At 38.2% G+C, this 12,944-nt stretch overlaps 2 protein-coding genes across 2 annotated transcripts; both read right to left on the bottom strand.

Moving 5' to 3' along the window:
- Positions 1 to 247: 247 nt before the first annotated feature.
- Positions 248 to 4,909, bottom strand: LOC120715664 (microtubule-associated protein futsch-like). The gene is made up of 2 exons (XM_040002754.1): positions 4,804 to 4,909; positions 248 to 4,477 (listed from the first exon to the last, which is right to left on the bottom strand). The coding sequence occupies exon 2, from the start codon at positions 4,457 to 4,459 to the stop codon at positions 533 to 535; it is 3,927 nt and encodes a 1,308-aa protein (XP_039858688.1). The 5' UTR covers positions 4,460 to 4,477; positions 4,804 to 4,909; the 3' UTR covers positions 248 to 532.
- A 146-nt stretch (positions 4,910 to 5,055) lies between these two features.
- Positions 5,056 to 11,551, bottom strand: srsf3a (serine and arginine rich splicing factor 3a). Its single transcript, XM_040002869.1, has 7 exons — positions 11,251 to 11,551; positions 10,407 to 10,453; positions 8,846 to 9,056; positions 8,627 to 8,761; positions 6,049 to 6,087; positions 5,857 to 5,943; positions 5,056 to 5,738 (listed from the first exon to the last, which is right to left on the bottom strand). The coding sequence occupies exons 2-7, from the start codon at positions 10,411 to 10,413 to the stop codon at positions 5,711 to 5,713; spliced, it is 507 nt and encodes a 168-aa protein (XP_039858803.1). The 5' UTR covers positions 10,414 to 10,453; positions 11,251 to 11,551; the 3' UTR covers positions 5,056 to 5,710.
- Positions 11,552 to 12,944: the final 1,393 nt, after the last annotated feature.

The following is a 12,944-nucleotide window of genomic DNA, read 5'->3' as shown; positions in this document are numbered from 1 at the left end:
GTATGGGTTGCTTATCTGTGCTCACAGTATTGTCCTGAAGTTGTGACTCAAAAGCTGGAGTTGCTAATGAGGTTGGAGATTGTGGAGAGACTCCACCACTTTTGCTGTCTGAAATGTCACCTTCCTCGTTTTCTTGAGTCACAAAGTGCTTCAGGTTGTTTGTCATCAGGAGTTGAAACTTCCACTTTGGTTACAGATCATCAGGACTCTGCACCATCACTTGAAACTGGTAAGTGTTGCTATTTTCAGTTTGGCCTAAGTCTCCAGAAGTAAAGGAAGAGTTTTCTGTGGCATCATCAATCACATTTTCAGATGAGAAATCATTCTGCAGCACTTCTTGAATTTCTGTTCTTTCAACCTCATCTTCATGCATTTTCCTGACAGTTTCATCTGAGTGATTGGCATCTTCACCTCTTCATGCAGAGCAGTTTCAGATTCATCCACTTCTTCCATCCCAGATTTCAATGGTTTATCTGAAACCACTTTAAAATCTTGCTCATCTTGATTTTCGTGAAGGTTTCACTTTGAGGAATTATTTGTTCAAGCTAATCTCAGGATGGCTTGTTGCTGTTGGGTTCTGGACCTCAGGAAAATAAGCAGGTGTAGACACTGTAAAAATGGAGCTGTCATGTGGAAAAGACAGAGAAACATCATGCTCGTTTCTTTGCAGTAATTCTTCAGGTCTTGTAGCCTCTGTTTCTGACATTTCTGTTGTTTCAGGGGTTTCATCACCAATTGCATATTCATCTTTAAATTCCTTATCACGGTGTCTACCTTTTACTCTACGAGTGGATCCCATTTTTCTTCTATTTCCCCTGGATTCGGTGACAGTATGGGTTTGCTTATCTGTGCTCACAGTATTGTCCTGAAGTTGTGACTCAAAAGCTGGAGTTGCTAATGAGGTTGGAGATTGTGGAGAGACTCCACCACTTTTGCTGTCTGAAATGTCACCTTCCTCGTTTTCTTGAGTCACAAAGTGCTGTCCAGGTTGTTTGTCATCAGGAGTTGAAACTTCCACTTTGGTTACAGATTCATCAGGACTCTGCACCATCACTTGAAACTGGTAAGTGTTGCTATTTTCAGTTTGGCCTAAGTCTCCAGAAGTAAAGGAAGAGTTTTCTGTGGCATCATCAATCACATTTTCAGATGAGAAATCATTCTGCAGCACTTCTTGAATTTCTGTTCTTTCAACCTCATCTTCATGCATTTTCCTGACAGTTTCATCTGAGTGATTGGCATCTTTCACCTCTTCACGCAGAGTAGTTTCAGATTCATCCACTTCTTCCATCCCAGATTCCAATGGTTTATCTGAAACCACTTTAAAATCTTGCTCATCTTGATTTTCGTGAAGGTTTTCACTTTGAGGAATTAATTTGTTCAAGCTAATCTCAGGATGGCTTGTTGCTGTTGGGTTCTGGACCTCAGGAAAATAAGCAGGTGTAGACACTGTAAAAATGGAGCTGTCATGTGGAAAAGACAGAGAAACATCATGCTCGTTTCTTTGCAGTAATTCTTCAGGTCTTGTAGCCTCTGTTTCTGACATTTCTGTTGTTTCATCACCAATTGCATCTTCATCTTTAAATTCCTTATCACGCTGTCTTCCATTTACTCTACGAGTGGATCCCATTTTTCTTCTATTTCCCCTGGATTCGGTGACCGCATGGGATTGCTTATCTGTGCTCAGAGTATTGTCCTGAAGTTGGGACTCAATAGGTGGAGTTGTTAATGAGAGTTCAGCTTGTAGAGGGACTCCACTGTCTTTAGTATCTGGAACATCACCTCCCTTGATTTCCTGAGTCACAAAGTGCTGTTTAGCTTGGTTGCCATCAGGGTGATGAGGATCTTTGACTTCTTCAGTCAGAGCAGTTTCAGATTTAACCACTTCTTCCATCACAGATTCCAATGGTTTATCTGAAATCACATTAAAGGTTGTCTGATTTTTATCTTCCTTAAGGTTTTCACTTTCAGAAATTAAATGCAGCAATTCTTCAGGTCTTGTAGCCTCTGTTGCTGACATTTCTGTTGTTTCAGGGGTTTCATCACCAATTGCATATTCATCTTTAAATTCCTTATCACGCTGTCTTCCCTTTACTCTACGAGTGGATCCCATCTTTCTTCTATTCCCCCTGGATTCGGTGACAGCATGGGATTGCTTATCTGTGCTCACAGTATTGTTCTGAAGTTGGGACTCAAAAGCTGGAGTTGCTAATGAGGTTGGAGATTGTGGAGAGACTCCACCACCTTTGCTGTCTGAAATGTCACCTTCCTCGTTTCCCTGAGTCACAAAGTGCTGTCCAGGTTGTTTGTCATCAGGAGTTGAAACTTCCACTTTGGTTACAGATTCATCAGGACTCTGCACCATCACTTGAAACTGGTAAGTGTTGCTATTTTCAGTTTGGCCTAAGTCTCCAGAAGTAAAGGAAGAGTTTTCTGTGGCATCATCAATCACATTTTCAGATGAGAAATCATTCTGCAGCACTTCTTGAATTTCTGTTCTTTCAACCTCATCTTCATGCATTTTCCTGACAGTTTCATCTGAGTGATTGGCATCTTTCACCTCTTCACGCAGAGCAGTTTCAGATTCATCCACTTCTTCCATCCCAGATTTCAATGGTTTATCTGAAACCACTTTAAAATCTTGCTCATTTTGATTTTCGTGAAGGTTTTCACTTTGAGGAATTAAACTGTTCAAGCTAATCTCAGGATGGCTTGTTGCTGTTGGGTTCTGGACCTCAGGAAAATAAGCAGGTGTAGACACTGTAAAAATGGAGCTGTCATGTGGCACAGACAGAGAAACATCATGCTCGTTTCTTTGCAGTAATTCTTCAGGTCTTGTAGCCTCTGTTGCTGACATTTCTGTTGTTTCAGGGGTTTCATCACCAATTGTCAACTGTCTTCCTTTATTCCTTCGAGTGGATCCCATTTTTCTTCTTTTCCCAATGGAGTCATAGACAGTATGGGTTTCCTCATTTGAAGTCACATTATTGCTTTCAAGTTGGGATTCCAAAAGAGTATTTACTTCAGATGGCATAGTGTGTACTGAACCATTGCTCATATCAACATCACTGTCCTCATTTTCCTCAGTTAGAGTTTCTAAATGTCCTTCTTTTCTTTGATGCTCACTTTGTTTGTAATTGTTTGACACAGAATCATCAACAGACTTGTTAGCATTGCTAATTTCAGTGGCTACCAACCGACTAGCTATGTCAGTGATCACTTGTTGCTTGGAATCATACATCTGAATATCCTCATTTTCGTCCTGTAAGCTCTCCGGATGTCTGTTATTTGTAGGATATGCATATTGTTTTTCATTAAGATGTTCCTGCTCTGTGTGAAATACATTGTTTTTTACTTTCATGTCAGACGAGTGAGTATCCATTTCAGTTTGGTCTTCTGGTTTTTCAGAGCAAGTAACAGCATTTTCCGCGACATCAATACCCATAATTTTAGAGGAGTACTGATTTTGGTACATGTCCTGTATTTCTATGGGCTTAATGTTCACTTCATGCATTTTATTCATAGCACTTTCTGATTGCCATGCTTCTCTAACTTCAGATAAGCTACAAGGATCCTCATTTGCAGTCAACTTCTCTTTTGATGATGAAAATGTTTCCTGCTCAGCACTGCACACGACTTCAATATTTTGTTCCGGGCTGTTTTTATCTGTGGTTATGTTTGGTGTGACTGCCTCTAAAGCTTCAAATTCTACATGTGACTCATTTACCAAGTTGTTACCCTGTAACCTTCCATCCTGCCTGAGCATCTTCTTGTCATCTCTTTCTGTACTTTGTATTTCTGCTACAGAATACACAGTTGAAGGCTTCTCATCTGGCACGTCACTGGATGACTGTTGAGCCACAGGATGCATGTTTTCTTTGATTTCTTCACTTTGCATGTCAGATTTGTCAATCTCTTCAAGCTTGATTTCATTTCTACAAGGGTTGCACTCTTGCAGATTATTGCTTTCAGGAGTTAATATTTCCATTTCACCCTCAGAATTTTTATCATGTGTACTTTCTGAACAGTCCTTAGCTAGTGCAGACACATGATCACTTCCTTGACCGAATTCTTCCTGCTGCTTAAGTTCCACTGCCCGTGGTGTTTGTATTGTTTCAAAGGTTTCATTACCCCTGCTTTTTTCCTCAAGTTCCTTTCCAGGGTTGTGGTAAGGTTCAGTTTCTAAATCATTTACCAACTGCTTTCCTTTACTGCGCCGATTAGACCCAATTTTTCTCCGGTTAAATGTGACCTCTGCTGAAGGTGGATGTCGAGTTTCTGGTTTAGAATCCTCTCGGCTGGATAAAACATTTAAAGATTCAGTACTTCCGTCTGCTGCGTAGCCTTGTGCCACAGAGGAAGCTTCTGTTAAGTGGTACTCATCAGCCTTAGGTACTTCATTTTGGCTTGGTGCCACTCGTCGTGACCCAAGTCGCTTTTTCTTTGCATTTTGCGAAGACATTACTTGAAATCCTTTCTCCTAAACATGAAATATTCAGTCATGTAATGTATTTGCAAATCCAGTTGCAATCTACAGCATACAAATTTAGAACAGAACACTAAAAGTAGTTGACGGAATATAAAAAAAAAAAAAAATATTCAAAACAATGCGAGACACCAATATACATTAACATGTGCACCAAATGTGTTAACACCAAATGTTAGGCAAGCAAGTGAAAACTCTGCCGTTAACTTTAAACTGCAACCATTTCATTTACCTAAACATAAGATTGATGAGTTGCGTAAATTTAGCTAAATGTCTTCTACAAAAAAAAACACAAAACTTATAACACCACGTGTACTTACCACCGAAATCTGGCAACTCCTTGTGTCACAGCATGAGCTGCTGTGTTATGTCAAGTCATGCCTCTGTTCAATAGGAGTTACATTTCACACATGGGGGTGTGTTTCAATGGCAACTGTGTCAAGCTTCCTGTGTGGGCTACATTTGCAGCAAACTATAGTACTTCCTGAATTTAAAACTGGTTCATTTTCAGCATTTGCCTTTTTAGTTCTAGTATATGCAACTATGAAAACAAAGCAAATGTTACAGAAAACTCACCTTGGAAAAACATTTATTGAACAAGATGTTAAACTGTATCAGTACATGTTGTTGGAGCTCAGACATTCAAAAAAAGAAAAAGAAAAAAGAAAAAGAAAAAAAAGAATCTAGTCAATGCTTTCTTTCGCAAAGGAAGGCATTTAAAAAAAAATAATTACAGATGATCATGTTTTAGGGATAGACTACAATAACAGCACCATATTTACAGCATTTGTTAAGAGTCTTCTTTTCTGTTACTGGTATGAGAAAAAAATAAAAATAAAAAAAAAATAAAAATGAACACACCACTCCCTCTATACCATGTCACAGTAACCCGAGCAAGAATAGTAAAATAAATAACCAAACCAAAAAAAAAGGAAAGAAAATGAAATGATGACTTTAAACAGTTTTAAAAAGAAAAGTAAAACCAAGTACTCATTTTCAAAGCATGCAGGGCAAGACAGAATTTAACAAAAAACAAAAAAAAACAAAAAAAAAACAAAAAACCAAACAGTTTACACCTTTCTTGATCATTCAACAGACCATTAAGACCCAAACATGGCCAACCTTAAATTGCCATGAGCTACCCAACAAAATCTAAAAAGAAAAGACTATAAAAATGTACTTTTTTGTAACCATAGCATAAGCCGGTAGATGAGCTTTCCAAGATCTTCATTTCCTCTCATTAGACCGGGAACGACTGTAAAACAAAACCAACCAGTGAATAAATGCAAAATTGATGGGGAAAAAAAAAATTGTTAGCTTAATATTAAGTTTGAAGTTCAAGAACAATAAATATAAAAATTATTTTGATTTACCTCCTCGATCGTGAGAAGGATCTTGAGCGCTTACGGTTCTTCTCTCTGGAAGCAGACCGATATCTGCGTCTATCTCTTGAAACAGACCTGAAAAAAATGTTTTTAACGATTTTTATCATTTGCCATAGACAAATGTGTGGCGCAAAAAAAACAAAAAAACAAAAAACAAAAGACAAATGGTGACATGGCTACCTGCTGCGGCTGCGGCTGAGGCTCCGTCTCCTTGGTGATCTACAATGTAGGGGAGGGGGGAGGAGTTAAAAAGAAAATTAAGAAGAAAACATTTTTTTAGAAATATTAAGAGAGCATATTTAACATTTCCCATCTCTAATACAACCTTTGAAATTAGTTTTTCTTGATCCCTACAGAAACATGGGTTACATGTGGAAACGTGGTTACACGTACTTCCTGGACTGTTAACAGAATGATCATCTGTATCCATGAACTGGTCAAATGTTTATAAGGAAACTTTGTCCAATGAACACAAATCATGGAGCAAGATATCAGAATGTAAAACAAAATCAAGGCTCGGCATTAAGGCTTGTCTGAGAGAAAGACCAAACAAATTATGTGACAGCTTTTTTCCTTCTTCTTTTTTTTTTTTTTTTTTTTTTTAAACCAAGCATAAAAACATTCTTCAATCACCCATCTACTGTGATCCTCCTTGTGCACAATGTTCCCCAAAAAGTAAAATACCTCCTTTAGCAGCAACACAGGAAAGACTGATTATTTTTGTTTTTTGTTAAAAGAAACTTTGATGTGGGACACATCCTAAGGCAACGAAAAATAGGGTAACCTACAAGTAAAAGGGTCTTTAAACCGAAAAAAACAAACGAACAAAAAAAAAACAAAACAAAAACAAACAAACAAACAAACAAAAAAAAACCCAAAGAAAAACAAAAAAAACAAATTAAAACTGCAAAGAAAAAAAGTTTACTTCCTGTGGTTATCACTCAAGATAGCTTAATGTCGAGCCCTGAAAATGCACTCAGTAGAACAATTACAATGAACACCAGATAAATGTAGTTCATTTTTGAAATGGAAATTAAAGAATGGTGGTCAAAATTCCTTGACTGGTTTTTGCAGCACTGCACTGAATTTTCTCCAAATTACATAACTGCTGAAGAAAACTGTCAAGCAGCTATGAAAGCTAGATTAAGCATTAAAACTACAAAGAGCAGGATAAAAGAAACTTACTATTTTTGGGGGAATTGGACAAGATAGAAATGACGCAAGGAAGCCAGACTGATGGTGAGGGAGGTCGAATTGCAGAGAAGATTTGCCACAAGATGCAAATGTTGGAGATATGAAGTTGCCTGGTGGCTGGTTCGAGGGGGTAGTTGTAGATTTTCCCTGCCTTTTTTGGGGGGGTGGGGGATGGGAAGGGATGTAAGCCAAGGGCTGTCCCCGCTGATACAGTAGATGTTTGGAGAATAGAAAGAGTAAAGACGCTGATTGGCTGATAATGTGAAGTGGACCGCTGTCGATTGGGTAAAGGTTGGAGGAAGGAGGAGGATGCTGGGAACTGCATGCTCAGGAACCAAAAGCTTGGTGGAACCTGACGACTGGCGGTGCGCCTGGGTCATGTGACAACACCAGCCAAGCTGATTTGGGCTCACTGGTCAGCAGTCACATGATGCTGAAAGAAGACTAGTTGATTGACTCAGATGGTGAGAAGCGTGGTGGTGACTCTGAAACGGGGTTCAGTTTTATTAATAGATGGCAACTGAACTCAGAAAAAAAATATAAATAAAATTTACACCTGCAGAATGTAAGTGTAAAAATATTTGATGGGAGATGAAGGGCTAACTATGCTTCTGAAGATGTCTTTGTAAAATAATATCACTCTGGCAGAGCTTGTTGTTTCAACAGTTATATTTTAATAAAAGATTTAACCGTTTACATAACCTGCCACTAATATACCCTTGAAATGATAAAACAATGAAAAAAAAAATTTGTATCAAAATTATTACTTCAATCTTCGTGGGATCAGGGGCCGTATTCACAAAATATCGAAAAGCTTGAATGTAGCTCTCAAGTGGCCAATTAGTAGAAACATGAAAACAAAAAATGAAAAAACTAAACAAAACACTCATCACTTGCTGGGTTGGGGGAGACGGGTTAGCAACTCCAGAGCTCTGTCTTATAGAGCCTGAAAATAATGTACTTCATTTTGGTGAGAAAGCTGGCAGGACAGGACTTGTTGGATGCGAATTCACCGGGCATTACCCGACTGTACTCACAACAGCACAATCACATGTCCAAAGAATAGTTGAGATCTCCAGTTTATGAGCGAAAACTGTAATGAAATGAGTGCCTACTATGTAAATGTTTTTTCCCTCTTTGCTTTAGTCTGGCACTTTTAGTTTGCTTTAAAAAGAAAGTATGACACTTTGTGAATACAGCCACAGATTTTTTTTTAATTTTTAAAGAAATAAAAAAGGCAAGAACGCTTGAATGCAAGTGTGCAAACAATTTGTTTCAAGCTGTCAGAAACTTGATTCCTTGCTTAGTTTCAGTTTAGACTATGACAAAACTAAAAATAGTCTGAGATGGTAAGAAACTAGATTTTTGCCAATATATTTAGCCATTTAGTCGATCTAAACCTGTTTTGCCAAAATCAGAAGCTGAAAAATAAGTGTGTATTTAATGAACGTGTGCTTTGTCATTTGTACTCTTATTGAACACTGCAAGTGAGAATTTTGTTTGAAAAGAAAATGTCTACAGATAAATAAAACAGTAAAATAACTGTCAAGTAGGAAAGGCATACCTGCGTCTAACAGGAGGACTGCGTCGCCTAAAATCATCTCGAGGGTATCGGCTCCAGGATGGAGGAGGGCCACGGCTCCTGGAGCGCTTTTCTCCAGTGGATAACTCAACGCGTACTCGACAGCCACACATGGTTCTGAACAGAAGTCAACAAATGAGCAGAAAGCAATGCAAAAATCAAACACAACTACTAATAAGTGTAGCATGTTGAAGGAGTTACCTGCCATCCAATTCTCTCACAGCATCTGAGGCATCTCTGGGATCTTCAAACTCTACAAAAGCAAAACCTGGGGGATTCCTGGCAACCCAAACACTTCTTAGAGGACCATAGTAACCAAACGCTCTTTCTAACTCAGTCTTATTTCCATTGTTTCCCAGATTCCCGACATAAACCTTGCAGTCGAGGGGACAGTCTCGATGAAAAGCAGGGTCTTAAAAGTGACAGAAACACAAACACACATCAAACGAAGTAGAACAAATTACGTATCATTCATCAAAAATGTGCAAATTAAATGTAAATTATGTTAACCTGCATTAAAATATTTTATTTTTCTGTTGACTAATCCAAAGCCCCCCCAGCCTCAAAGTTTTCTGATCTACTGTACATAGCCTTACTTTAAAAGACTTCAATATTTCTGCAGCCAACCATGTAAAATAAAGTCAACTAATGCCATTCCTTGTTTAATTTTATTTCACCAATTTTCAACTTCTTTTTCTTTTAATTGAAAAAACAATCAAGCAAAAAAATAAATAAATAAATAAAAGCTGGGGTGAAAGCTCAGTCTACCGCCCTGCATCTTAGACTGTCCACAGTAAGAGCTTAAAGTGCTGTGAGTACTACTATCATGATAGTGATGGAGCCACATGTAACTAGAGTGTGAAAAAAAAAATTTGACGAGACAGCATGAGTCCACCATGACACAGAACAAACAGTGGTTGTGGTAATTCAGTAAATGTTTTTGTCTTCTTTAACTTCTTGTGTAATGTGCACATATTTAGAGAATATAATTTTTTTTATTGACAAACTCATTCATTGGAGTCACCATCTGTTAGCTTTGCAGTGTTTGAATTAGGGGCTGTGTCCAGCAAAGTACTTTTTGCCTGACGATAATGCTAGGCCATCCTCTGAAAATGTCCAGCTGAGAATACTTGAGAGCACTTAGAAGTCACCGCACATTTTCACCACAGACAATTTGGTTGCTATGATACATAACATCTACTTCACCTGACTGCTACTGACCTGGTGAACGAACTGTTCCTCTAGGCCTTTATATTTAACATCAATATTGTGGTAGACATGGATACTCTGAGAAGCAACATTCACTTCTCATCCATTGTTGCTCAGATGGTTGTCAGCATGTGTGCAATGGGAAAGCCTGTCTGCATGGCATTTGTCCCAGTTCTGCTTGATGGGGTAAAAAGTGACAAGCACAGCTTTCTACCAAAAGTTCAAGATCTTAAGGCCTGGCAACCAGTAAAACAACCCAATCACAAAGCTTGGGAGAGATGCTCAGTGCCCCATCGCTGCTGGCGTTTTAACAATACCATCAATACATGCCACTCCTATTCCAAGCAATTCCAAGAACATTGCTCTTAGGAACTACGCTGGCCTCAGGAAAAAAATACTTTGGTCTTTGGACACACCCCTTAAGTTCACAAATACTGTAATTATTTTAATGTCACTTAGCATGTCCTGTGTTGTTTCATGGGACACCAGGGCACCTCCCTACTGCAAAACAAAGCAAGAAAAGCTACACAACTAACTTTCTGAGTTGTCATACCTCCCATTTCAAATTTATTCTTGTTTAAGTCCAACACTCTGTTATCCCTGAAAAGAAAAAAAACAAAACAAAATTACAAGAAACAGTTACAGTCAAACAGCTCTGAGAACAGTTAATCTATGGCCCCATTTAAAGCTACCTAACTGGTATCAGTGAATTGTTATATTTGCATTCACTTTGCAGCACTGCAAAGCCTTTTCTAACAAAGAGTCTCATTCAGGTTTATACATGACTGGGTTGCTTATAACTGCAGCACCTACACAGGATTTTTAAATATTTAACAACCGCACACTTTAAAAAAAAAACAAAAAAAAACCCAAAGCCAACGCGTTTCTTTTTGGGGGTGGGGCGGTCTCTTTAGTGCTTCTTTGGTGCTTTTCGGATGAATGGTGAATAAAACTATGTTGGTTAATTGGTCAGAGGTATATAATATATAATACAACAATAAGCTAGAAAATGGGGTGGCTTCTATTAGCAGACTCCTGAGCCTTAACACTGGCTATACATTTCCAGGCTAACAGCACCAAAAATAGTTCGCTTTAGCTTGATTGTTGACGGGTAACATTAAAATTGGATTTTAGTTAATCTAAAAAGACATTTCCTCTGAATATTACAAATTACTTTTGAGTCCAACTTTTCATCCGAACGATAATGCAGCAAAGTTTTCCACCACCCTCCAAAACCAACCATGCGAGGATTAACGTTACGCTAGCAAATTTAGCATTTATTACCGCGAAACGATTTACAAAAGAATTCGTCGCGATGCGAATCGGCATCCTAGCTGAATTCACACGAGAAGCGTGTGGAAGACCGAACCTACCTTCCTGTATGGAATATAACTCACCTTTTTACAGCTAAAACTCAACAAAAAACCGCTTGCAGAAGATTTCACGCCGCTCGTTTGAGCAGCAGGCCTAGCCTGTTAGCTTATTAGCGCCTCGAGTAAAGCGGAAGAGCGAGGGGGAAAAAAGAAAAAGCCCACTCTTCTTCTGCGTGTGTAAAACGCCATTAAAACACCGATAAATGTCTATACTGCCACCTACTGTACCAAAGTGGAATGTCTGCCACAACACATTAAACTGGCAAACGTGTGAGATCTTCACCCAACTTTTATAACAGAAAAATGTAACCAGAGAAAGTTTAGAACATTTTACATGACTGAATTTTTTAAAAAGCGCCTTTACTTCCATCATCACATCATTATATTTAAATATTACTGTTATATGTGTTACTTCATAGGATAATCAAGGTATAATAAAGTGAACCAAGCTGCTATTAGTCTAAGGAGCGACTGGACTTTAAGTTTTGTGAAGACGTTTCACTTCTCATCCAAGAACCTTCTTCAGTTCTAAAAGCTGCTATTACATTGAGTTAAACTTCATAATCCCTTTTAGTCTACTTTGGCTATAGGTAAACCCATCCCTGCCCCGAGCCACTTTAAATTATATCTACACTGTTAAAAACAAACTCAAAGCAAGCTTATTTGTAAAGGGCATTGTTTCATTTATTCATAGAGGTCAAGTAAAATGTACAACCATGTAAAAAAAGGGGATACAAGTTGAACTAGTAAAACTATAGCCTAACTTTACATTTAAACTATGTACACCATGTACTCTATATACCGCAATAACACTTATATTTTTAAAATGATCTAAGAAAAAAAGTGTTATAACTGTGGAGACTGGCCAGATGTCATACTCTTGCTTCTGTCTTCTTACTGGTGCTTTTCTTTTCAGACCTTATCTGTGCTACAAGGCTGAAGATTTTTTTAACATCTGTTCTTGTTCCTGTGTCCTGTAGCCGGTAATCTTTTTCAGATATTTACTGCAATACTAGATTTCCCCTGTGTAAACACGTAAGGCTCTTCTGCCTGAAAAAATATCGTCCTTTCTTCCGCCATGTCAAGCTAACCTTTGAAAAAATAAAATGTCAAGATGTTCTTATTATTGTGACATTTTAAACCCCATCACCTCATGGAAAAAAGGAAAAAAAAACTTTAGAGGTGTTCAATGGAAATAACTGAAACTGAAAATAATTAGTCAAAAATATTTAAATAAAAGCACAAATGCTATCAGAGGAATTGCAGTGATATCTATAAATGAACACAGGACATTCTTGTTTCTTCCTTTATTTACCCCCTTTTTCAAGCATCTAACAAACCCTTGGCCTTAACTATGACCCTGACCTTTTGACTGTCCTCAGATTTTTAAAGAGAAATTTGATTACCGTCTTAACGTTTGGCTGCAGTAATCACTATTATGATAAGAAAATGCACAGACTCAAGCATGAAGCCCACTGTCTAGATAAAAATTCACTGCAAATGTTTCTGCTGTGGCGCATAAAATGTAGTCATAGTACAGATATGATGTTTTCTATGTTCTGTGACAAGAATCACAGTTTGCTCAGTTTGACCTTAAGAAGATAAAGCAGTGCAAAAACATCTGCCTGCCATTTAGTAGTTACATAGGAACACAAGTAAATCAACAGACAGGGCTATTGCTCAACACATGTGACCTCTTAGAAGCGCGCAGGTGGGTG

This window comes from Simochromis diagramma, unplaced genomic scaffold (assembly GCF_900408965.1).
Source record: "Simochromis diagramma unplaced genomic scaffold, fSimDia1.1 OVJJ01000320.1, whole genome shotgun sequence".
In the NCBI taxonomy this organism is placed as follows: domain Eukaryota; kingdom Metazoa; phylum Chordata; class Actinopteri; order Cichliformes; family Cichlidae; genus Simochromis; species Simochromis diagramma.
Note: the sequence above shows the minus strand (reverse complement) of the source record. Positions and strands in the feature narration are given on the sequence as shown.

Excerpts from the sequence above, each read along its gene's own strand:
- LOC120715664 (XM_040002754.1), bottom strand. The coding sequence starts at position 4,459 with ATGTCTTCGCAAAATGCAAAGAAAAAGCGACTTGGGTCACGACGAGTG.
- srsf3a (XM_040002869.1), bottom strand. Across the intron at positions 6,088-8,626 it reads AGTCCTCCTGTTAGACGCAG|ATCACCAAGGAGACGGAGCC; the intron begins GTATGCCTTTCC and ends CCTACATTGTAG. Across the intron at positions 5,739-5,856 it reads TCCTTCTCACGATCGAGGAG|TCGTTCCCGGTCTAATGAGA; the intron begins GTAAATCAAAAT and ends TTTGTTTTACAG.